The sequence below is a fragment of the Lissotriton vulgaris genome, chromosome 6 (genome assembly GCF_964263255.1).
Source record: "Lissotriton vulgaris chromosome 6, aLisVul1.2, whole genome shotgun sequence".
Taxonomy (NCBI): Eukaryota; Metazoa; Chordata; class Amphibia; order Caudata; family Salamandridae; genus Lissotriton; species Lissotriton vulgaris.
The window spans coordinates 882,343,877-882,370,989 of NC_141694.1; the positions used below are offsets into that span (position 1 = coordinate 882,343,877).

General features: G+C 44.6%; 1 protein-coding gene across 1 annotated transcript in view; it reads right to left on the reverse strand.

The window, feature by feature from the left end:
- Window positions 1-1,979: 1,979 nt before the first annotated feature.
- The window catches only part of ESR1 (estrogen receptor 1), a 1,430,698-nt gene continuing 1,405,564 nt past the window's right edge, over window positions 1,980-27,113 (reverse strand). The window contains exon 8 of the mRNA XM_086926875.1: window positions 1,980-8,190. Coding sequence (XP_086783001.1) covers window positions 7,965-8,190 — 226 coding nt within the window. The 3' untranslated portion in view covers window positions 1,980-7,964. The remainder of the gene's footprint in view (window positions 8,191-27,113) is intronic.

The following is a 27,113-nucleotide window of genomic DNA, read 5'->3' on the forward strand; positions in this document are numbered from 1 at the left end:
ACAATTAAGAAATAGAACTTAAAAAACATTAGAAATTCACTGAAAAAACAAAGGTTACACAGACGTTATAGTTAGGAAATGGAATTTAAAAAACCTTAGAAATTCTCTGAAAAGCCTAAGGTTACTGGGACATTATAGTTAGGCTGACATTTCACTCACACAAAACCAGAGAAATTCAGCAGTTATAGTAAGCTGGACTAACTATAACTCACATCCCTGCAATGCACTGCTTATGACCTCACATATTACATCACTCATGACATGGTCAGTGACATCACTGATGATATCACTGATTACATATTCCACAAAATCTCTGACACGCCCACTCACACCCCTATATAACCTTTCATACAACCACTCCAACTTCCACACTACCATTCTCAAAACCATTGAGACATACATACCAGTACTTACACACCCACTCACTGATTCATAGGTCTACACACACATCTACCCAGTTACCCATACAGCTACTCATAAAAAAACTCACTCACTAATACAGCCAGTGATATATCCACTCATACTGCCACTCACACACTGTCTGTCACACATAGAGCTACTCACACACCTACTCACTCACCCATAGAGTCAATCACACACCAACTTACTCAGTGATACAGTTAGAAACATACCCATTCACTTATTCATACATATACTAACAAATACTCACTCACTCATACTATCACTGACACAAGCCCACACTCACCTATAGATCAATGCTCACAATCACTCACTCACAGATACAGTCACTCATATACTCCAACACTCACCTACACTGCCTTTCACATATGCAGTTACCCACCCATATACCACTGACACATCCATTTACTCACTGACACAGCCCTACACACACTCAGGCACCCATAGAGCCCCTCACAGACACACTCATTAACCCATACAGCCACTGACTCCCATATTCACTCATTCATGCCGGCAGTCACACACACACACACTCACACACACCCTGACAAACACTCATACCGCCATACAGGTGCTCAGACAACCACTCAATCACCCATATAGCCACTCATGTACCCCCACTGACGCACCCATTCAGCAACTTACACAGCAACTAACATACTGATACAGACATTCACATAACCAGTCACTCACCTATACATTCATTGAGACACCTAATCACTCACTTATACAGTCAGACATGCACCCCTTGAATCACCCATAGAGGCACCAATACACCTCGGTATATATACTTGACATTCATAAACTGTTTATAAACAGTCATATTAACTGGATGATGTCATGAGTGATGTCACCTGAGATGTCATCAGTGATGTCACTGACCATGTCATGAGTGATGTAATATGTGAGGTTATAAGCAGTGCATTGCAGCATCGGGAGTTATTGTTACCTCAGCTAACTATAACTGCTGAATTTCTCTGGTTTTGCATTAGTGAAATGTCAGCCTAACTATAAAATCTCTGTAACCATTGATTTTCTTTGGTGCATCTATATACACACACACATGCATATTTAAGGGTTTAGGGGCATTGGATGGTAAGGGTATTTTTTTGTGTTTAGGGAAGGGTAAGTATATTGGGTTGCAAGGATATTTTATGGGCATAGGGGTGGGTAAGGGTATTGGGTTATATGGGTGTTTTAGGGTTTGGGGTGTATGAGGGTATAAGTTGGAAAGGGTATTTTTGGGGATTAGGGGTGGGCAAGGGTATTGTGTTGTAAGGGTGTTTTTAGGGTTTTGGAGTGGACAAGGGTATTGGGTTGTAAGGATGTTTTTAGGGTTTTGGAGTGGGTAAGGGTATTGGGTTGTAAATGTATTCTTAGGGTTTAGAGGTGGGAAAGGGTATACGGTGGAAATGGTATTTTCATGGTTTATGAGTGGGTTGGGGTATATATATATATATATATATATATATATATATATATATATATATATATATATATATATATATATACTGACTCACCACACAGCAAAAACTGCACAGATACGAGTACTTCTTCCACAATGATACTTCAAGGTTCCAATACAAGGTTCCAAGCTGTTGTCGGCTTGGAACCTTGTATTGGAACCTTGTATGAAAATCACCCCAAGCACAAGTAGACTGGTGCATCATTGTGGAAGGAGTGCACGCATCTGTGCAGTTTTTGCTGTGTGGTGAGTTGGCGTTATTAAGGTATCCTCGTACCTTAGCGCCCACCCTGGCTACTTGTGTCCTGGTTACTACGAGGTTCGTGGATCGAATATATATATATTTCACTTACCTTGTTTATACTCTCCTGTGTGTTAAGTGCTGATGCGTCGGAAAGGCAGATGCATGGTAAATGCATGCATTGTAAAAAATGTGTGGTTAAGGCATGCGTGGTAAAAGAATGCGTTGTAACATCGTTCTACCGCATAGGGAAGCCACCAGGTGAGTAGATCAAATTGCCCAGGGATGCTCGGTACAACAACGGACAGAATACAAGGTACATTTCAACTTCCTGTGCAATGTACTGATTGACAGCAACAACAGAGAAAAGCATGACTACGTTTTGTTTAGTTGACGAGTGGGCGCTGAATTCGCTGTCTCCTGTTTGGTAGGGTCTCTCAGCTCTCTTTTGTGTTGTAGATACAAAATAATGAAGATGTTTTTGGAAAGATCAAAGTAAACAGTCACCCAGGCTTGTGGAGGCGCTCGGGTTGCACAAAAGTAGTTTAGTGCATCAACGTGTACCCGTTGAGCCTTCCATAACTTGACCATACACATTAGTTTCAATGTATGATATATCCTTCCTTATTTGCTGGCGTATTTGCTGCCGGAATTTTTTTATTACATTTCTCAATTATTCATTTAGTCATTTATTTATGTATGCATTTATTTTCTACTGAGGGTGTTCTCCGGTTTCTGAATTGTCCTCAACCTTTGAAAAATGATGTGACGTCAAAGGACGATGGTATGTGCAGTCTGTAGATCTATCCGTAGCAACCATGCATAGTCAAAGATGTCACTTTCCTTCTACTGGTCTCCAATAAGAAAGCGCAGCTTTGCTGCTGGTGTGAATGTACAAGCTGCCCTTCCTGTGTTCATTCCATGGCATGGTCGAAATCAGTTCAGAAAAACATAATGGGCAGTCTACGATGGAAAAAGGGATGACATTTTTGATTCAGGGGCATAATGGTAAAAATCATATAATTCTGGAAAAAAAATGACTGCTCCCTTTCATAGAGAACTCATGGTGACCTTGACTACACCAGGTTGATCCTTAATGAAGTTTCTGTTTACCGTGAATATGAAAAGTTATTTTTAATTTGTTGCATAGTATAAAAAAACATGTAAACGGCAAATTATAGGTAAGCCTGTGCATGGCTGTTTAGAGCACCTGTACATGACAAATCAAACTAGAGAGAAAGGAAAGGGGAGAGAGCTTTGTTTTCAGTGTAGCTAATCATAATTTGTCAGGCTTCGACTGGATCGTACAGGGTCCAGAGGTGCAGGAAAGAAATTAGGTCAATTCGTTTGCCAATTAAAGAGGCCCACAATACATGCGGTACAAAAATTAGCTGGCATTGGCGCTGCTTTGCTCACGAAAACATGTATGTTCACCAGTAATGTATTCACGAACATTTTAGCTCTTTTGATTGAAATAATTTCTTTCTGTCCCCTTGAAAATTAAGACGTGGACAACAGGTATCTGAAGCAAAAGAAGACCCCCCCCCCCCCCCCAAAGCACTGTAAACATCTGTAGTAGTCAAGGCGCTCAGCGGTATTTCTATTTCGGAGGGTAACGCTAGATCTCACCTGCTTCTGGACAGAGAGGAGACTGCTTTTTTTTTTACCTAACTTCCCCTCTTGCCCGACAGAGAGCAGAATGGCATCTCTTTGAAACGGAAGATATGCATTGTCCAAATACTATCAGCCCACTTGTGCCCTTATAAAGAAGCAGTTGGTAAAATGTGTTGGTAATAGCAGGACCAACATTACAATTACCGGTAGCATTATCGTATTTACCACGTGTTTTTTCCGACTCAGTAACACTTTCAATCATGTACATTGCTTTTACCATTGGCAGGAGTGCCTAAATGCTCTGATCAAATAATTTTCGATTTTAATATTGTCTGGCTTCAGCCATTATGACGGAACTATGAGACTGGAGAAATAAGTTACTGTTGATCCCTTATAATGGAAAGAACAGACTTTACACACTGTATTTGGGCCCGGACTTTATGAAATACAACTCTATCGATTCATGTAATTCAGAGCCTGTAAAGCTCAGGGTATGATTTTGAGGACGCTGCTACACCTGTCTGAATTACGATTCGTTTAGTGTAGCCTCTCCACCAGTAATGTACAGGGCCATTTTTTTGATGCCTACTGCACATTTATACAATTGGTCATGATAAAATAATTGTACAGCTAATTTGGGTAAGGTTTGCTTTAAAAGAAGCACAAAGAATTGGGAAAGAGGATTACTGATAGTGGCAGCCATCAATTATTTTTTAGCTATGTCTTTAAGCCTGGCTACAAGGCTAACGACAGATTTATATGTATCGAAGACCTCATGTCACGAGTTCTGAAACAATTCGATGAGTACAGTAGTATAGCAAGTGAGTGATCTTTGGCTCAGCCTTCCTCAACCATTTTTATGTGTTTTCATAATTTGTCTTTACTTGGATATGCTGTACATCAAGGGCATTTTTTAGATAGTTACAGTCCTCTTTTGCGTTTCCTTTTTGCAATAGGGCTCAAGGAGTTAACTTTTAGACTAGTTCTAGTATGTACTCTTCAAACTGCTGAAACAATAACATTTTTATTGCGGGTGCATACATTTTTGCTTAGGAAGTGCTTGCTGTTTGGATGCATTAGCCTGCTGTAAAGACACAGTGCTATTGACTAATTCCCTTGTTTGCTCATTTGCTTTACTTTGCTGTCATGAGAACTGGTTGTCAGATTGATATTTTTTTTTCACAAAGTAAGATGTGCATGCAACAAGGCTTTCTTAAAGATGCAATTAAAATGCTGGCCCCTTGTCAAAAGTTCACCACTTACTATGCAAACTGACTTTGTTTAATAAAATTCTTCTAAGAGAGTACATTCCAACTCTGCTATGCGTTTATTTAGGAGAGGGACATAATACCGTATTGCATATTCTGGTATCATAAGATATTACTTCGTTATGGGATTTTCTTTTGAGGACATCTGCGGGTAACAAATGCAAAGCCACCCAAAAATCAGCAAACAATTTCCCCAGCAAAAAGACAGACCTATTTGTTTTGCCAATACTTGTTTAACATTCTGTTTGGTTTACAGGGCTTCTGTCATACATATTTCCATTGAGAGGTCATTTCCTTCTTCAGGACTTCATCAGTAAGGCACAGAGGCATAGTGCATGAAGAATCTCTTACCGAAGAGAACATTCGACTGCCTAGTATGCTGAGTGACCCAGGAGTGGTAGTGAGTGTCTATACCAACAATAACGCATTTTTATGCTGAACAAATGCTTGTTTTCCTAATATGGCTAACTTGCACCTTCACACATGTGCTCTAAAGTAGAGTTTAGCCTTCACAGACGTTTTTATTAATAGTTTATTTTCGGATATTTTCTTCTGAAATCCAGTAGTCCTTCCAAAAGCATGCATGCTCTGTCAACAATGCATTTTGATTCAGAGCCCAAGTTACACAAACAGGTTGTCCCATAATATCTTATACCTATCCTAAGGAGACACATCCTTTAAATGAAGGCCTCATAATATCTAGTGCAAAAGTTTACTCTGGTGTCATTGTCCTCTTTCAGTGTTTTGCTGTAGCTAATGCGCTGACCATTTAAATTAGGCAATTTGGTGGATAGCACAGCCCTAGATTTTGTGCTAATTAGTAGTTGCATTTATAGATTTTATCAATTCTTTGACAGAAAATTATGTCACTTGTGATGGCCAGTTTCACCTACAACATTAGAGAGTGAGGTGAGTACTATTATATGGACACACTGTGCACACTTAGGGCCTCATTACGATCTTAGTCAGAAAGCATTCTGACCGACTCAGTGTCGGAATGGTTTCTGACTGAAACGGATTCGGGGAGTCTGACCAACTGATTACAATGCTTCTGAACACCGTTCGGTCGGACTCCCATTGACTTCAATGGGAGACAGTGTTCTGCCTGACAACACAGGCTCCCATTGAAGAAAGAGATGGGTGCGGAAAACCTTGCACCCTGTGATGGGCACCCCATGGTGCCTACCACACTGTGCATGGTTTGAAAGAGAGCCCACGGGTTTCTCCACATTCCCCAACCACAGGCCTCTGGGTGAAGGGGGGCCTGCTACGGGCCCCCAAGACAGTATCTGACGACCATTCTGTGTCAGACAAACCAAGTCCGAAACACTGCCTGAATCCGACATCGTAATGCGCCGGTCAGAAATGCGTTCCATAGAGCCGTATGAGGAGTCTCTGACCGACTTGGTTTCTCTGAATGCTGTTTGGTGGCGAGTCGTAACGAGTCAGAAAGTTCGAACGGTTTCTGACCATCGTAATCGGTCGGTCGGAAACAAGGCTTCCAACATGGATTCAGACTCACTGAATGCTGTTCGGAGCTTTCCAACTGACAGTGTAATGAGGCCCTAAGTGTAGGAGAAGCGCTCTCGAAACACCACTGGTAATAAATGTGCCTCTAAAAAATTAGCCTATGTACAAATTTGCCTATTTGTGCATGTTTCTTGCATACCTTATCTGTGAAATCCAAAACTGTTAAGCTAATAGTTAAGTAGGTAAATGTTCCTTACATGGCCATTACAGGTTAGGCCAAGAGCAGTCAGATATTCGAGAACAATCGAAGTGAATCAATCTAGTTGAGCTTGCATGTTTGAATATCGAGGCCAACATTTATTTTCCTCTGCCAAAATGTTGTGGCACAAATATCAGATATCAGAATATTGTGAAGACAAACATATATATATGAAAGCATGTATAGGTTTCATATTCTGAACTCCACATGCACAGTATATATATATATTGTCAAGATCCTTGTATATTGAGTTAATTATAGTACACCAATGCTCTTACCTCTGTAGAGTCACCTTCATGATATCTGGTGCTTGAGATTTTTATCACATTAGTTTGTAATATCGCTATTATAGCGTAAGTTAGCTGGTAGAAAACTCTTAATTGCTTCTATTGAAAAAGGTTGAGATGCAATATTTATTCCAAACGGAGCCTGTGGCGTTAGAAAGAAAGCTTTTGTGAGCTAAGTCCACAGTCGGTTCTTAGGCTATAGTAGAGCACAAACCCTTTGCTCTTCAGCCATTTCGCATTAAACTACCTCATATCCTAAATTCTTTCCAAAATTCAGTAGGATCCTATGTCAATTACAGAGTGATACACCAGTCACTTTTCTGAAAAACTAGAGAACAAATGAAAAGGCATGCTGATTATTGCATTTTATACAGTGTGGGTATTCTCTTCGTTTTGTGGTTACTGCTGGGAACTTTTGTTTCCCGTCTAATTCTGAGGGTGACACGATATATCTCACATTAAAGCGACTAAAGCATGTGCTTTTTACAGTAGCCACAGGGATGCATGCAGCCTTCACATTCAATTTACACTGAAGTAATGATTGAGTGACCACTGCCCACTCAAATTCAAAACTAAGAGACAAGTGAGCCTAAAGTCTTGCTACCAAGTGCAGCAAGCCAGTGGTATTCCCCCTTCCGCGACATAGAACGATAAACAGAAGTGGTAGTGTTCCTGCCCACTCGAAGGCTTTTTTGTGGATAGTTGAACATTTTCAGATGTTGGGTATCTGATCCATTCTTGAGTTTAGCAAGTGCATAATGAAGATTGGTACTCTACAGAAAATCACTGGTTATTGATCCGTGTTGGAGTGTGTAGATACAGATATATATGTATATGTGACTATTCAGCGAATGTGATGTGTGTAGCTATATACGATATGTAGGTAGTATGATGCTGGGATGAATTCTGTTGACTCTGCTAGGGTCCGGCACACAGGTTCTCAAGCAGTGGTCTTCAAAGTCGAGTCTTCTCTGTTTAAATAAAAGGTTTGTAAGCGAGGTGACGCCGTGGAGGTGCGCGGACTCTGGCTACCTTCGTCCTTCTCAGTGGAATGTTTATCTCTCGGTGTGTGTATGCGGTGGGCATCTAACATCTCCAGCAGCAGGTCGTAGAGTGGAACCACGTTCTTGCACTTCATACTGTACAGGTGCTCCATTCCTTTATTGCTGAGGGTCAAAAAAGAAATAAATGTCAGAAGGACAACAAATGTGGAATGACATTGATAAAATAAAAGTTTGCAAAGCTATCGGGCTCAACACTGTGATAAATTTTAAGGGGCACATCCTCAGTTTCGCTAATCGAAATGTGAGCAAATTGTGTCTTTCTATGGGAATTGGCTCAGATGGTAAACAGAATGGGGCAGATTTATGTTGGACTTGCTCCACGTTTGCGTCACGCAACGGCGGCGTAAACGTGGCGCATCCCTATGACCCATTTACAACGTGACGCATCTAGGCAGATGTGTCACGTTGTAAAGCCCTGCGCCACATGTGGGCGTTCCGGCGCAGGGTGGGCGTTCCGGGGCAGGTGCGCCTCGCAAAAGTGGTGAGTGAAATCTACAAGATTTCACTCAGTCACTTTTAGGCCAATGCTGCGTCAAAACCCTGCGCCTGCTTGAAGCAGGCGTAAGGCTTGACGCAGCATTGGACAGATAGGGCACCCACGAGCCTTGCTGGAGCTGCGTCGTGCTTGCGACGCAACTCCAGCAATGCGCCACCTTTACGGCACAGATGCGTCACGCATCTGTGCCGTTTTTGCCCCACGGTGCGCCACATTGTAAATGCGGCGCACCATTGGTGGCGGAGCTGCGGCGCACAATAACTGGCGCATCCCCGGGGATGCGCCAGTTATTGTAAATCTGCCGGAATGTGTTTATTGTGATCTCTTCCTGGAGCGTCCATTGCGGGTAAAAGAGGTGAGGCGGGGGGGGAGGGGGGGAATATATGACGATGAGGAAAATGATTTATTTATTTAATTTCCCCTCTGCGTCATCTATTGAATCCCACCCCACCCTGCCCCACCGCTCCTATCTGCACGGGCCACTGCTGATCCCATCAGATGCCTTCGAACAAAAAGGGCGCCTCTTTTTCGAGACCACTGTGCTGCGTCCCTTTTGTAGTTGTATCAGCGGTGCAATGGGCTTGCCCATATTTACAAGGCCACATAAAGTCACCCTTTACGACTATTCATGGCCTTGTCTGTAATCCATCAGCCTTCCACATCATCACTTAGCCACCTCACTCATCCACCTTCACACTTTCATCAATATCCGATATCTATTCGCATAGTGAAAATCAAAAGCGTGAGTTGGTGCCTGCACTCCCACCATCATTCAAGCCATCTTACCTTTCGACACTATTAATTGCACCCATTGGTTTATGTTAGGCTCTATGGAATGAGCAATAGAACCGAACCATCGATGAGAAGACGACAGAGACATTGCTATTTTTCAGGTATTGATGGGCTTTTTCTAAGGAGGGAAGAATTCTGATATTTGCAGTAACAACAGTTTTTTTCATTGAAATTGGCCCAGAGCTGCCGTAGTGTTTCTTTATGCTACTGTCTTCATCAGTATCGCTAATCCCTGTATCCTCACGTTCTCCATCAGTCTTAAAGGCATGCAATGATGTTTTTATGTGCTCACTTTCTTATATTTTACAATGTTGTGACAGCCTATTTGCATGTAACATTGCCTCTACTGCTATATTTGCATAAAGTGTTGTAAAGCTGATATACTATTCATATATGGTATTCATTTAGCGTGTTTTGTGAAATATTTTTTTTTTCAAACATGCTCAAAAAAGTATGTATCCCCACTCCATAGTCACTCGCCCATTCTGGTAGAGGTGCTGACCCATTACTGTACGGAACATTCGTGGCTCTTTACATTACTATTAAGAGACTGGATTGTAGTATTTTTTTTACGATAATCATGTGCTCCAGGGGCCATATATTGATGAAACTGTGTCACCAAAGCTTAGAATTGGAGACTGAGCCAATAACCAATGTCGAGCCAAAATTAATCGAGCTAGGGCGATAGCACCGAAAAAATGTCACCTAAATGAGCAGGTACAAGAGGTGAGTGGCCCAGTATGATTCGTTTAGGGTCTCACCTTATGATAGTTGGGCAAAGCATATTAAACTTTCCGAATACTGTCTACCAATAATGAAAAATGATAGGACAGTTGATTAAAATATGTAGTGAATCAGCCCGGTCGCGGAACATTGAAACACTTGGAGTCCCGCCTCAATTTCATAATCTATAAATGATATGGAGTAGAATAAAAATCGTTACTGAATTTAAACTGATGAGTTTTAACCTGAGAGACATTCGGAACTGTGTTTGAAATGACATTTATACGTCTCATTTCATCAGGGATAACTTGAGCCCCAAGATGTCGACTCCACTTCTGAGCCAAAGTCTGAAAAATGTCAGGCCGATGTTGAATCTTTCCTGCCAGAATCATTTGATACACATGAATGATGCCCTTCCTAGATGGGCCCCTCCCTAGATTTGCAAGAAAGACATTAGCAGAACAATCGGCTGGGATATTGTCTCAAAAGAGAAAATAATCACCCTAAAAGAAAGAGCCTAAAGTAGATAAGTTATATGCCTGACAGCAGTTAATAAAACTTTCATGCAGTTGACAGGGAAAATTGGGATTATTTATGACCTACATAAGAATGTTTAATCCCTGCTATCCAAGTTTTCAGAAAGGCCCAAATAAAGTAAAATGTGACGCAGCGCGCGCAACGAAATTCGTTTTATTTATTTTAATGTTTACTTACCTCCGTTCATCCATATTCTGGTGTTTACTACTCCCCACCCTGCCCCTCCCTCGCCCCACCTCACTGCCCCACGGAACTCCCTCGTCTGGCCGCTACTGCATACAACTGAAAATGCAGGGCTGAAGATGTGCTCACATATATTTGCTGACCTGATGCACGGGTGGAGAGTTCTTTACTGGCATAGGTTGAAGGATAAAGCAAACACAAGGAAATGATGGACAGAGCGCTGAAACTTTTCAGACACTCACCCCCAGTCACAGATCTGGGTTGAATCCATAATCATTCTTAAGCTCACTTCACCACCCCAGTTCAGACAAAGCTATATGCAAATCAGTCTTGACCCTGTGCCTTATGGGAACAGTTCAGCCCAAACTGCCAAGCCATGTCCTAGGATGCTTGTTTCCGGTCCAGGGAGGACCTGGCTTGGCAGTCCAGGGTGGGCTGTCCCCATGAGGCACAGGGCCAAGACTGATTTGCATATGGCTAGGTCTAAACTACGGTGGCAAAGTGAGCTAAAGAACGATGATGAATTCAACCCAGATCTGTGACTGGGGGGTGAATGTTTTGATTTATTCTGAATTCCGTCAATCAATTGTGCGTCTTGTATAGGTTTAAAGATCACACTTGATTCAACTTCCTATATCTGGTCCATAAAACTATTCATGGAAGAAGTCCTAGCTACTTTTCCACTAAAGTATGTTTAGTTACGCATACAAGGTCCTTGAGAGCTGAAGGTGAGAAACTTCTTGCCACTACCTGAAGCTAAAGACATACAGTAAGGGGAAAGATACGCTCTCCCTTGGATATTAAAATATAGTACCAGAAAAAAGTATGGCATAAGACCAATACTTAATTTTTTTAAGCCCTACTGAAAATGTCCCTGTTCAATTAAATATGTTCAGGCTAACTTTTATTGTCATAGAGTCAGTTAAATCCCAACCGAACTTCTAATTCAGAAATCACAGCTCCATATGTGCCCAAAATAATTTTTGTATTGTGGCTTATATTATGTTATCAGTAAATCAGTTAATTTATGTTTCACATGCTGACTTATTTATTTTAATTGTCATATGCCACTGTACAGCACAATATACTATTTTTCAGTAGAACATCTATTGGAATGGCCAGTTCCTTAATTTACTTGCCATCTTTTTTATGGCTGTCATACTACAGTATCACAGTTGAAATACTGACCTGCAGCTATATCATGATCATGATATCGACTTCCAGAATACTGTTATGGAGGTTTTAAAAATAGTAACTCCCCACTTATTCTTGACAACATTTCAGGCGTTGATATTGTACTCACAATATATCTGCAGGTTGATATTCTGACTGTGATATGGTGACATACACCTCATTAAAAGAACATTTAATAAAACTGCTAATGTTAGTGGCCATAGAATATGTTCCTGGAAGTGATATACTTTCAAATGGTATACCCTGTACAGCACTCTTGGTGGTTCCTGAGCAGGAGTATAATTTAAATCACAATGGCCCAGACAACTTAAATCTTATATAGTATATTAGTGATGGCTGGTGAGCTTCAAAAGTGGTGAGGCGCAATATTTGGTCTAAATTCTAGTGAACAACCCGCACTTTTCCTAGACGTTTTGAAGGAGGGTTTGCTTCCACTCAGTCTTACTCTCTCACTCATTCTCACCTAGTCTCAATCATTTTCTCTTATTCGCACTTGAACTGACTTTTAATTACTCTAAGTCCCACTCTGTCTCACTGACTTACGCAGTCCCACTCTGAACCGCTAGGTCTCATTGGCTTACACAGTCTCATTCAGTCTCACTTTTACCCACTCAATCCCACTCTCACCAACTCAGTCTTACTGTTTTACTCGGTCTTACTCCTTCTTATTCTGACCTACACAGTCCCACTTTTACCCTTTCAGTCCCACTGCCATAAGCAATCTCACTCATTTCCACTCTGACCCACTCAGTTCCATTCTGACCCACTCAGTTTCACTGCCTTATGCAGTTTCACTTATCCCACTCTGATCCATTAAGTCCCACTCTGACCCATTTAGCCCCACTGTAACTGACTCGGGCTCAGTGGCTTATGCAGTGGCACTCTTTCCCCCTCTCACCCACTGTGACCCCCTCAGTCTCACGATGTATGCAGTCTTACTCATTCCCACTGTAATCCACTCAGTCGTACTAGCTTATTCATTCTCCCTCGTTCCCACTCTGACCCATTCAGTCCCACAGTTACCCACTCAGTCTCATTGACTTACGCAAACTTACTAATTTCCACTCTGACCCACTCAGTCCCACTGTGACCCACTAGGTTTCAACGGCTAACGCAATCTCACTTATTCCCACTCTAACCTACTTAGTCACACCGACTTGCACAGTCTCAATCCAACCCACTTAGTCCCACTGACTTAAGCAGCCCCACTCAGTGTTATTCAATGAATGTCACTGATTTTCACTCTGACTCTCTTTCTCACTAATTCTCTGACTCACTCAGTCTCACTCTGACTCACTGAGTCTCACACACAATAACACATATTCCCCATTAATCATTCTCGGATTCTCTATTTCTATGACTTTCACTCTATCACACAGACACCCACATAGATATATGTACAAACATGCTCAAACATACACATGCAGTCTCTCACAGATGCACACTTCACCTCACCACCACACATTTGAAAGCTTTTTTTACTTACCCTGCTCCCCACGCAGGTCCCGTTAGACTTTCTGCTTGTAGCGCTGGAGCATGGAGGTGACACCTTGACCCTGCATAGTCACAGTTACCAGGTTTCACACTCTGATCGCTCAACCCACCTTTTCTCAACTCTGTGATGAGTAGAGAAAGGATGGGGTGACAGACTGATAGGCGTTTAAGCACAGGCACTGCTGGGTGTAAGCCAGCAGCACCCATGGCTACCCTAGTGTGTGACGCTTCTGCACATCACAGCAAGCTAGGCATGCCAGGGCGCCGAGGCCAGGGATGAGAGTTTCATCAGCCCTCCATAACCTCTGATGGCTGGTGGAGGCACCTTCATGGCCTGCCATCAAACAGTGTCACTAGCTGTGCCGAGCTATTGCTGGCCCTCATTAACTTGTATTATTGCAAGAGCACATAGGAACGTATAATTTACTTTTGCTATAATAAAAATGGGCCAGAAAACAAGGAAGGTTTAACCCTAGAGCCATTAAGGAGAACCTCCGCTGCTTTTTAGCCATTCTTCAACTTCTAATCTTGGCTACAATTTAAGGCAAAATGCACCCTTCCTTTCCAATAAGTCCACCTCTGCAATGAATTTCCAGAATTAAACTACATAAGATGTGCAATTAGGGGTTCTATGTTTAAAATTTAACATTGTTTTATTATTTTTAGATGATGCTCTGAAAATCTCACCATACTCACCAGGCTCCAGACCTACTTGAGTCACACAGAAGGAACAATTCTTTACCACCTTTTATGTTGGGTTTCCTTACACCTTATTGACGTGAGATTGCTCTGAAACGTTTTGCACTGGTTTCTGCAATGGGCTCCATTTCTGAGAGACAGAGGATGGCCAACATGATTGTAATACTGCTGCTTCAGCTCATGTGAACAGTTTTGGTAGCTATGTGTTTTGGCTAGTGTAGATACTGCTCTTTTAAAGGTAAGCATATCTTTTGGTTTTTGTTTGCTTTTGTGGCAGGTTATTTTTGTCTGTTATTATTAACAGTTTATTGAAAATCAGAAACCTCAGGTTTACAGTATAGTATTTCTAAAATGTATGATGTTCACTTGTCTGCAATTTATGTTAAAATTCATGTAACCCCCTTTCTGCGGAGCTCTCCCAACCAAGAAGCAAAGCAGTGTGTGATGTCCCTACTGCTACCCTAAGGATTTTAATAGTAAACACATTATGGGGGATATTCACAAGAACGTGTGCTAAACATCACCAAAAAATGCTAACGCAACTTTACACATTGCAACCTATCGCGGAAAATAACTCAGTTTCAACGTGGAATTCACAACAAGGCGGTACCATGCGATAGTCTGTCGAAACCGTGGCCAATGTCCGCGATACACCCACCTACGGAGATAAAAACACAAACCACAGCACAAAAAAAGTATGATGAGCCCATTCGCGATGAGGAAAGCAGGGATAAGCACCACCAGGCCCGCGACACACAGGACAGGTGGGGATAGGCACAACAAAAGCCTGAAAAAGAAATACAAACCAAACAGAAAAAAACAGCCAAGCACAATGGAGGCAACCCGAGCCAGTATACAACCCTACAAGCCCCATTGGCAACAAAACATTGTACATGGTAGGCCATCTTGGACAAGGTGAATGCAGCCTGAGAGCGGAGGAGGCTAATGGAAGAAAACCAGAACATCCGGAATGATGCGAAACGCACAAACAAGCAGAAACACGCCAACAACAAGAAGGCAGCAATGTAAACCGGAAGTGGGAGTCCAGAGCCACACCAGGAGCTAGATGACATGGAGGAAATGGTGTCCACCACATCAGTCTGGAGATAATGGCAGGACTCGGGGACCGGAAGCTGCCCAAACCACAGACACAACAGCAACAAGGAGAGGAACCAGCAGGGACTGGGGGAATCGAGGGAGATTGGCACAATGGCACACATGCACAATTAAGCACAGTACAACTGCAGACAAACCATGCCCAAGAGTAACAACACAAACCAAGAGCACAAGTCACACAACCCGGCAATATCACACCAATGAACAAGCACAGACGTGAACACCACACAGCCTGAAAGGGAGAAGGGTGAGTAAAATCAGAGCTGAAGGGACATCTATCACACAATGCAGCACACACACATAGGAAGCAGAGTACCCCAACATCGAACACAATGTGGTACAAACACCAACATTTGCACAACTTTACACATTGCAACCTATCGCGGAAAATAACTCTGTGTCAACGTGGAATTCACAACAAGGCGGTACCATGCGATAGTCTGTCGAAACCGTGGCCAATGTCCGCGATACACCCACCTACGGAGATAAAAACACAAACCAAAACACAAAGAAACGTGTGATGAGCCCATTCGCGATGAGGAAAGCAGGGATAAGCACTGCCAGGCCCGCGACACACACGACAGGTGGGGATAGGCACAACAAAATCCTGAAAAAGAAAGACAAACCAAACAGAAAAAAACAGCCAAGCACAATGGAGGCAACCCGAGCCAGTATACAACCCCACAAGCCCCATTGGCAACAAACATTGTACATGGCAGGCCATCTTGGACAAGGTGAATGCAGCCTGAGAGCGAAGGAGGATAATGGACGAAAACCAGAACATCCAGACTGATGCGAAACGCACAAACAAGCAGAAACACGCCAACAACAAGAAGGCAGCAATGTAAACCGGAAGTGGGAGTACAGAGACACACCAGGAGCTAGATGACATGGAGGAAATGGTGTCCACCACATCAGTGTGGAGATAATGGCAGGACTCGGGGACCGGAAGCTGCCCAAACCACAGACACAACAGCAACAAGGAGAGGAACCAGCAGGGACTGGGGGGATCGAGGGAGATTGGCACAATGGCACACATGCACAATTAAACACAGCACAACTGCAGACAAACCATGCCCCAAAGTAACAACACCAACCAAGAGCACAAGACATACAACCCGGTACTATCACACCAATGAACAAGCACAGAAGTGAACACCACACTGCCTGAAAGGGAGAAGGGTGAGTAAAATCAGAGCTGAAGGGACATCTATCACACAGTGCAGCACACACAGATAGGAATCAGAGTACCCCAACATCGAACACAATGTGGTACAAACACCAACATTTGCACAACTTTACACATTGCGACCTATCGCGGAAAATAACTCTGTGTCAACGTGGAATTCACAACAAGGTGGTACCATGCGATAGTCTGTCGAAACCGTGGCCAATGTCCGCGATACACCCACCTAGAGAGATAAAAACACAAACCACAACACAAAAAAACATGTGATGAGCCCATTCGCGATGTGGAAAGCAGGGATAAGCACCGCCAGGCCTGCGACACACACGACAGTCACAACAAAAACCTGAAAAAGGAAGACAAACCAAACAGAAAAAAACAGCCAAGCACAATGGAGGCAACCCGCCTGTGGCCGGTAAATAGCAATATGCATCTGGCAAAGCACGAAACAGGGACATGATAATGCACAAGTACAAACCCACAGTCCTGATGGGGTAGCAATGCATGTATGGCAGGGAGCCAGAGAGTCCGTGACACACACATTGGCATACAAATCAAGACACAACACAGTTGGAGACAAGTGAAAGTGCGAAAACGTTATCAACAAGTGTGTGTCAGTATGGCCAAGAGAAGTGCCACGATATGCAGACCAATGCAGCAGCATGCCTGAATGAGGAACGTAGGAAAGCGCCCATGTCCACCTTGGGGGAGTCCATCACCAACACAAGTCAGTGCCAACCCGCGTTGGTTGTCCGCTCCTGGATCATGAGTCCAGGCCAATGCAGCCATATCCACTGTCATCTTGGGACATGTGACCAGATTCCCAACATGCAAACAGGCGTCGGGACATGTGCAATGGGTCACATCCAGTTGTGGCTGCAGGTACCTTGTCACTCGTCCATAAACGCGAGTGCAACAGCGTAGGCCAACATCTCCAATGAGCGATCGCTGTCCACCACATCTGACATGTCGTCGATGTAATCCATCAACTGACCCGGACAGATGTGCTGACTCCAACCACTGGGCCCAATGTGCACCAAAGCCCAATCGGGTAGTAGCACAATGTGCTCACTGCACAAGACGACTCATGCAATCTCCCCGGTCCAGTTTCCAGCCTGCATGCCAAACATCCATGCATGCCATAACCGGGCATCACAGTGACACTCCTGATCGTGGGCCAACAGGGGGTGCACACACACGTCGAAATTCAGGTCAGCTACTGTTACATTGGAGAGGCAGACATCCATGGACCACTCAAATATGCAAGAGCGACAATGCAACACAGGCTGAACGGAGGTGACGCCCTCAAGGTGGAAGCTCAGCCGGTAACTGATCCGCAGCACTGCCAACGGCAGTGCCCCCAGTTCATGCAGCAGATGTGCACGGTACAGGTCAATGAGACTGAAGTGGAGCATGTGTCCGGGATGGTCTGCCATTGTGTCACTGGATCTGCTTGAATCGGCACTGGCTTTCCCTGCGCCAGTCCTGTGGATGAAATGGAACAGCTCTTTGAAATGAGCAGTGTCTGTGTGCAATGGGTGCAGGCCTGGGGTGGGGTAGGAGTACGTGTAAAGGCCATTTCATGCACGCTAACTACAACCAAGGACTTCTGCATGTGGGATGTGTACACGTTGGTCTCACGTCGGGCAGTGCGTAGTGTGGGAGTCGCTAGCAAATGCTATTGTATCTGTTGGGGGTGCTGGCCACATGCTAGTTCCTGCTCGGAGCTGCAGATGTGCTACCGCCTGATAGTTCAGAAAAAGGACCTTTCATCCCAACAGTAACTTCACCATCTGCATGCATACAGGAGATGTACAGAAGCCTATTGTGGGTGTAGTGGGATGTCTGCGACCCTGGGAATCATGGATGATATGCCCAGCACGTGACACATGAACGGCCTCACTGGGTGTTAAATTGCCACACAGCTGCTCCTCCCTCCCACGAGCCCCCACACTTGTGTGCGCTGCGTGGTTGCATCACATGTACTCCTACGGCACACCATTGTAATGCCTGTCTGGGCATGTCCAGTGGCATCCCAACAACACAGTGACGCTGGCCTTTGAAGGTGTGCAGCCATGTGAGTGTAGGCCAATGGTCCGGACAGGGCGGACACAGGTGTACAGCCCATGGCTGGCAGTGATTGCACTGCGAATGAGGCCAGGCAACTGACTCATGCCTCCACAGGACTGATACACATAACACTTGGCATGCATGCGCCAAGACCCCAAGCGGAAATGCGATCCTACTTGTCCTCGTACGTGCGGGCCCGCCCTAGGGTACATGCTACATTGCAACATCGACTACTGTGTCCCTGGTGACAACTACACCCCAACACAGAGACACACTTACCGCACTTCATGCCCAAGGCCAGGTCCGAGCGACGCCCTGCTCCCCCTGCCGAATCAGCACATCCTTGCGCTGACCTGACGTACGCCGGACCAGCACACTCCGCTTGTGCATGCAGGGGGTGCGTAAAAGCTACATGTCCAGGGTCACTGCCAACACTGAGGTGACATGATAACGTCCACTGAAGACAGCACACCGTGATGTTGCAGGGCCCCTGCCCATCATGCTGACACAATGACCACACGGACACACTTGCTCAGATGGTGTGAATGGCTACGGGCATGTGCGCACTGCCACATACCGAGTGACACCTGTGTTGGATGTGTGTGGGGGGTATGCACACCAGCCGGCAAGGGCAACCTGGTGCAGTCAGAAAATGTCAACAGTCCACATCGTAAGGGACACCACCATTCAACCATAAAGGCCCCATGACTTGTGCTGCACAGAATTAGTGGCTCCAGATTCACAGCGTCCTGCACAGGCCTACTGCCACGGGCCGCTGACTAGCGGGGCACAGGGGCAGGGTCACCAGTGCAGAGCAGGTTTCCGTAGATGACAAAGGGGCTTGTCGCGGAGTGTCTCAGTGGACAGTGGAAGGTATACCCCCAGGGCATGATGCAGAGGGCAGGACCACGCTAAAACAGTCACTATGGTGGAGATGAATTGAACAGAAACATGCCAGACACCAAGTCCGGTCCAGCCAGATGAAGATGCAGAAAACCACCAGGCCATGGACTCCAGACGCCACCAGTGTCCAACCAGAAAGTGCCCATGACTCTTTGTGCACAGAGTTAGTGGCACCAGTGCTGTTAGGGGATGCCGCCTGCGATGAGGTGTGTCCAATGCAGTTCTGTTTGGGGATGCCGTCTGCGATGAGGTGTGTCCAATGGTGTGGACTCTTCCACATCTTACCCAAGACACAGTTTCACATGTGTGACCTACTCGACTGCAGTTTAGGCCTGAGGCAGCAGTCAGCACAGGCCATTCACAGAGTGTCGCTGGCTGAGGTTGGATGGCCCCATGGGCCTGCGTAGTTCAGGTTCAGTGGCACCACAGGATGCGGACTTGTGGTGAACAGGGTTGATAGCACCAGGTCAGTTGTTGATAGTGTTCGATCACCTCCATGACTCTGATCTGGCTTTGGGCCGGACTGAGCCACATGTTCGTCTTACTCCTCTCCGTGCATTCACTGGTGTGGACTCTGCCATTCACGATTCACGACTACGTGCTGGATGTGGAACCTACTGGTCTACAGGGTAGGCCTGAGCCCTCATCCACTTGTCGCCGGCTTGCGTTGAACAGGGTTAGTGGCACCACATGTCGCAGGCCTGCGATATAGAATTATGCCTCACTGATCAAAGGGAGTCTGGTGCTGTGGCCGCTGCCACAGACTTGGGATCACTGCCATTCAGGACTCACACAATTCCACATGTGGGACCTACTGGGCCAAAGAGGACGCCGGTGGTGTGTGTCAATGAGAAAGGAGTAATGTGGGCCAGCGTCGGGGGGGCTAGCGATGGTCTGCAAAGGCTGCAGAGGTCGCGGGACTGGTGCTTGGAGCTTGCACCGGCATGTGGTGGGCCCTCTTTGACACACACCGGTGTAGGCAGGTGAGCGGAGCCTCGTTGGTGTGTTGGGGCAGGCACGATGGGTCTGGGGACCAGTAGCCCGGGGTGCAGCAGGCACACAGGGAAGCAGGTCCCACCGTGCTCAGCGCAGGACTCGTGGCAGGCTGAGAGGTGCCGCCCTGGCAGGCACGTTGTCCATTCTGAATGAGAACCACGACCAGTGCGAGGGGCTTTTTGTTCACACCCCTACACAGGCCTGGCGTACGCAGGTACAACCCACTATGCACGCGCATGCAGGGAGGGACGTAACGTGCAACATTTCCATGTTCTGCCCCACAACCTGTGGGGACATGGTAGCGTCCACTGGCTACTACACTCCATGCACCAGCAGTTGATTTCTACAAGGCCATTTCCGTGGTTTGCACCCTGTGTTCTGTCCGGCACCTCCACGCCACACCTGGCATTGGGTAGGATCACATTCCTTAGTCACTTGCCGCTCTTGCACATGCCTGCTCCTGCTATTATGTGTCTGTGGTGCCATGCCGTGGCTGGGTTGTGGGCCTGGCAAGGCCAGATTCCCAATGGAGTCATGTTGTCGTGTCTGTTCGGTTGGCATGTTGTGTGTCATGTTGAATGTAGTTGTGCTGTGTGCCCATTGGCAGTGTCGTGAGTTGCATGACTGTGGGCTGGAGGTGTGTGGTGTGTTTATTTTGGGCATACCAACTGGCACTGAATTTCCATGTGTGCCATCCTGGGAGCTCTGGTTGATGATGGACTGTCGGGAGATGTGAGTATCATGCACTCTGCCTGGGGAGTTGGCTACAACATTGTTGAGGAGTCCCGGGCTGTCCACTATTGCCTGCACATTTATGGTATGAGTGTGCTTTCTGTTGTGGTAGTTGTGTGCAGCGTGGGCAGGGAGCACGAGGGGTACATGTGTGCTGTTGATTGTCCCCAACACCTGTGGGAATCAAGCTATGGCGTAGGGGCCTTGTTTGGTCTCCAGCTGCTCCTGTGCGGTGTAGATGACGTGGGGGTGCTGGGGTACCAGGCTGATGTTGGCATCCAGGACAGGTGTGATGACCTTGGATAGGGCTGGCTGTGTGACTCCTCTGACTCTGGCAGTTGGGGGTTGGATGGTGCCAGAGGCCAGCATGTGCTGCGCAGTCAGCAGCTTTCTCTGCGAAGGGATGTTGGTTGTCTCCTGGGTTGGGACCTTCAGCAGGTGGGGGATGTGGGTCAGGATGTGGGGGATGGTTGTCCTTTTGGGCCTGTAGTGGGCAATGTCCTCCCCTGACGTTGGGTATGGGCGGCAGGTGTGTTTCAGGTGGGTTCGCTGTCTTTGTGTACGCTGCCTTTGTGGTGTTCCGGGGGGTCCTGAGGAAGGAGATGGGCCTGGGGTGGTTGCAGTGGGTATTGTGGCCTTCATGGGTATCCTCCTTACATGATCATTGTCTCCATGGCCTCTGTGGGTCTTCAGGTATGGCTCTTGGCTGGGATCCCTTTTATGCTGCAGGTAGTCATCCTGCTTAACACCAGCAAAAGGCAGATGTTAATTCCCTGCTGCTACCGCAGCTTATTGCCTGTTTTTGGTTTGCATCGCAGATCTGGCAGTTCGTTGTGAAAGTGGTGTTGTGGTTTTTTTGTGTGTTTTTGCATGTGAACGCCTACTCTACATCTCATTAGGGTTAGTTGGTGGTGTCCACCGTGGAGATACATTTTGAAGCAGTTATCGCTGGAATACTGACGATGTCTGCAGTTTTCACCAGCTTGTGAATGCGTTGTTAAATCTATCTCCACTTTTGATGCGTGAAGGTGGAGATAAATCAGAGATAAGTCCTTCTGAATATCCCCCTATGACTTCTGGTGAAGACATATAGCTTTAAAGAGTGTGGAAGCCTTAGCTGCAGGGTAGCAGAGAATACAAGTGTTGGTAAGGCCGAAAGTCTTGTGCAGGCTGTCAGCCTTTTGGTTATCTCAATGCTTGTTTTATTTTGTCAAGGTTTTGGCAAGACTTTATTGTTGGGGAGGCAGTTTGGCCCTCGACAATCTAAACTAAAAAAAATAGGCTAACAGCAAAAGTAATTTTTTGATCTCTGAAAGCACACATTGCCATGTTGGTCCCTGGCATTGAAGGGAACTACTTAGTGTGTAGGTGTGCCCCTTCATGAAAGGGCAGAATGTCTTCACCCATAATGAAGTTGTCCAGCGGCTGTGGTGGGCTCTCCTAGTACCCCATCCAGTAGGCTGCAATGGGCAGAACTAAAGTGTGCATTTCATAACACTAGATCTATGAATGAAGAGGACTGTCTGAAAGCCCCTATAAGTAAGTATTTTTATACGTATACTTTTAGTAAAAATGTAAATGTCCTGGCTAATGTCAGACCTAAAAATCAGTGGATTTGGAAGGGTAACTGCACTCTTTTAGCTAGGTGTGGTAGGACGTTAATCCGGTATGTGTGCTGTGCTGGTATGTAGCCTGCAAACTATGGAGTATAAGGTAAATTTGGCCTGGTTGAGAACCAGGACACCAGTACGCACTACTTAATTGAATTTGGACGTTAGTACATTTATTTAATTTTCATCAGCAAATTATCTTGGATCAACATAACATTCATATTCATGTTACATTTGTTATAGCGCATGTTCATTTGCCAACAGATACATTGCTATTTTCAAACATATATCATACATCATGATATCAATACATTTAGTGTTCACCCAATGCATTTCGGGGCGCGAGCCCCTTCGTCAGGGGTCTGTGTATAGAGAAAAGAAAGAAAAAGAAAGAATAAGGAATCTTTTTACTATTGATGCACTGTCATAAGTGAGGCAGAGTCTCTATATAATGTATTCATCTTACCGCAAACTAGGTGAAGTATATTGAAAAATTCTCCAAATTAGATGAGTGGTATAAATCTGTATAACAAAGAGAACTGAGTTTAAACATGTGGGTTTTATTAAACCGGTGTCGTGTGAAGGAACTTTGCATGAAGCATAAGGTTACCTGTGCTCTTGTATTGATAAAGTCTGCGGGGACAGAGAAGGGGAAAAAGAGCAAAATAAAGGACGGGGAAGATTTAGCATATTTGTATTGCATAATGCTGAATTGGATATAAGGTTAGCGTATATATGTAAGCCCTCACCTTGTATATGCCGACTTAAAAGCAAGGAGCCTGTGTGAAAACAAATAAGATGCTGATCAATACTGCGAAATAGCAGTGATTTCAGTAAGTAAACGTGCCAGAAGTAGCGGAGTTTACCTGAGAGTCCTACTTAGTAAACGTCGGACTCAGCAAGTACTCGAGGAGTAGGTGGTGAGGATCTGCCAAGAGAATAAAAACGATGTTTTAAAAGAGTGCTGGCTAGCGTGTAATTCAATCAAAACTAGCAGCTGCTGAAATGCTCGGCTTGGCGGTTAAGGGGAAAATCTTACCGGAGCAAGGTGTTTGGTATTCCCGTATCGGCGTTTTTTCAAGTGATAACGCGAAGGCAGCTAGTCCTTCCTTTATTCAGAAGGTTGTTTTGCGCATGGCTATCGACGACGGACTCAAGTGGTTCCGACTCCGCGTTTTCATGTGTATTGCAATGGAGGCGGCTAGTCCTTCCTTTACTTAAATGATAAACTACCGTGTCTTTGTCAAATATTGATTCCCGATGGGTCTTGAGCTGAATATAACGTTAAGATTTTAAGGGAGAGTACGAAAAACGCGCTATGAGTAAACTGCTTGTGGAAATCCTAGTTCAGCAAATCTATTATTTGTACAGGGGTGTAGATGGCGATGGACGCCATCTTGGAGTGGTGTTTAGCGCTGTAAGTTCTATATGTGAAATGAATGGGATAATTAAAGGCTCAAGAAGTGCGAGATATATCTAATGAGATGAATGATGATAGAGAGTGTAAAAAGTTTAAGATGGATGAAAAGTTAGGTTGTAGAACGTATGGGGAGGTTCTAGTAATTCCAAAATAGCAAATCTTTTTGCCTCTAGCATATAGACATCATGTATCTCGCTGTGAGCAATGTTATTATACCAAATATATAAAAGCATACCTGCCTATTTACATTCTACGAATAGGATACATTCTACATCCTTTATGGCCTAATCTTGTAACAGGAAATTCCTGTGTAGAGTGGGATGGGGAAAATAAGGGAGATCAGAAGTGCTCAAGTGTGCATTAATACGGGACCAGGGATGGGGTAGTGAATCTAATTCGATGAGTTCCAATATTTGGTTGAAGAGTGGGTATTTTAAAGGGGATTGTGATGGTTTGCGGTTTGGAATACCTATAGGAAACATATAAGGTCTAACTTGTCATTCAATCCGTTTGGGATGAGGGTTTGAAGCCTACGGATCCAGAATGTTTCTCTTTGAATTAGTGTTTTAGCGTTGTCAGTGCCCAACTTTTGGGGAACCATTTCAATGATTTGGAATCTTAGTTGGGCGATGGAGTGTCCAGCTTCGTTCCAATGTTTAGCCAGAGGAGCAGTCAGATTCTTGTTACGGATACGGCTTTTGTGTTCCGTCAATCTGATCTTTAATTTTCTGTCTGTTTTACCAACATATAACAGTCCACATGGACATTTTATAGAATAAACCACATGCTCTGAGTTACAGTTGGTTGTGTGTCTCAGTTTTATCTTTTCACCCGTGCGTGGATGCAGCAAAATATCTCCTGAAATTACATTGTTACAATTTTTACAATTGTAACATTTCTGGGTTCCTTTATGTATTCTTTTTGATGCCATGTCGTCATCGGTAGCCTTGTTCAATAGTTCTTTTAGGTTCTGCGATCTTTTGTATGCGAACAGTGGTTTGTCGTAGAAAAGTGTTGCGAAATCTTTTTCAGCTGTTATAATTTCCCATCTTTTGGAGATAATCCTTTGTATGTCTTTTGACACAGATGAGTATTTAGACACGAATACCGTCCTTTGGTTGTCTGTTTTGGTCTTTTTTTGCAGTAAATTCTTTCTGGGCATACTTTTGACTTTCTCCAAGTGACCTTCTAGCAGCTTTTCAGGGTAACCCCTGTCCAGGTATCTCTGTCTTTGTTGTTCAAGGCTTTTCTCACATTCTTTCTCATTGGATGATATTCTTTTGATTCTCATGAATTGAGAAATTGGGAGATTATTTATGAGATTGGTTGGATGAAAGCTCTCGTAAAGCAGTGCCGTATTTCTATCCGTTTCTTTTTTAAATAGTTTGGTTTGGATCAATCCATTTTGGAGTTCAACAAGAACGTCCAAGAAGGGGAGTGCCGTGTCACTGATACTGTGGGTGAATTGTATTCGTGGGTTGGCCAGATTTAAGCTCTTGATATTCCGTGATAGTTCTGCAGATGTGTGCCTCCATATGATGAAAATATCATCAATATAGCGCTTATAATAGACTAGTCCAGCTTGCCATGTAGGATCTTCTAGTATGAAGTCCAGCTCGAATTTCGCCATAAAGATATTCGCGTAGACGCAGGCTCCTGGGAATCCCATGGCCGTGCCTGTTTGTTGAATGTAGAAATTTTCTTTCCATACAAAGTAGCTGTTTAAGAGACAGAATTCGAGTAGTTGCAGTATGAAATATTTCAGTTCATCCGATATTTCTGATCTTAGTAATGCCCATTCCATCGCTTCCAACCCTTGTTTGTGGGGAATTGATGTGTAAAGCGAGGTTACATCAATAGAGCATAGTGTCCAATTTTCGTTGTTCACTTTTGCGACTTCAGTTAGGCTTCTCAAAAAGTCTGACGTGTCCTCTATGTATGTGATCCATTTTTGCATGAACGGTTGCATGTGCGCATCTATGAAGATGCCGAGATTTTCGAAGATCGAGGAGCAACCTGATACGATTGGCCTGAAGGGGGGGTTTTCTAGGCTCTTGTGAACTTTCGGTAGAAAGTATATTTTTGGTCTGCGTGGATAGGGTTGCTGTAGGAAACGTTTCGTTGAATTGTCAATCCAGTTATACTCCTCCGCTTTGTCTAGAATGTTATCTAGATTCTGAGACATGTTCGTGGTGGGGTCTTGCTCCAGTCTGGTGTATGTACCAATATCCTGAACATGTTCATCTCCTTTTTGTGTGTAGAAAGTTGTGTCCATTAGAACTAGCGCGCCGCCTTTATCAGCTCTTTGGAATGTTAGGTCCCTGTTGTTCGCCAATCTTTGGAGGGCACTATATTCCGCTCTGGTGAGGTTTCTGCTTTTCCTTTTGAGTTGAATCCTGTTCATATCCGCTTTCACTAGAGTTTCGAATGTGTCGAGAGTTTTGTGGGATGTTGGAGGCATGAAGTTACTCTTTGGTCTAAACCGTTTGTCTGTTTCCGTGCTGTCTGCTACTGGATTCAGGACTGAGAAAAAGTATTTGAGCCTTAGGATTCTCATGAATTTGAAGAGTGCTACCTCCATTTCCAGGGCATTCGTGTGATACGTGGTTACAAAAGATGTGCCTTTGTTTAATATCTTTTTTTCAAAGTCGGTAAGAGTATAGCGTGAGATATTGATTATGAGGTCTTGGTCTGGCTTCTCAGTCCGGTTTTCTTCAGTAAGTCTCTGTCCTTCTCCCGCTGTTTTTCCCTTTCCCTGTCCTCTTCGCGATTTTTTTCTCCAGTTGTTGTTGTGGAAGCTTCTGGTGGTTTGCTTGGTGGAGGATCCATAGCTAAAAAAGGAGTCGATAGTGATCCAATTGCAGCACTTGCTGA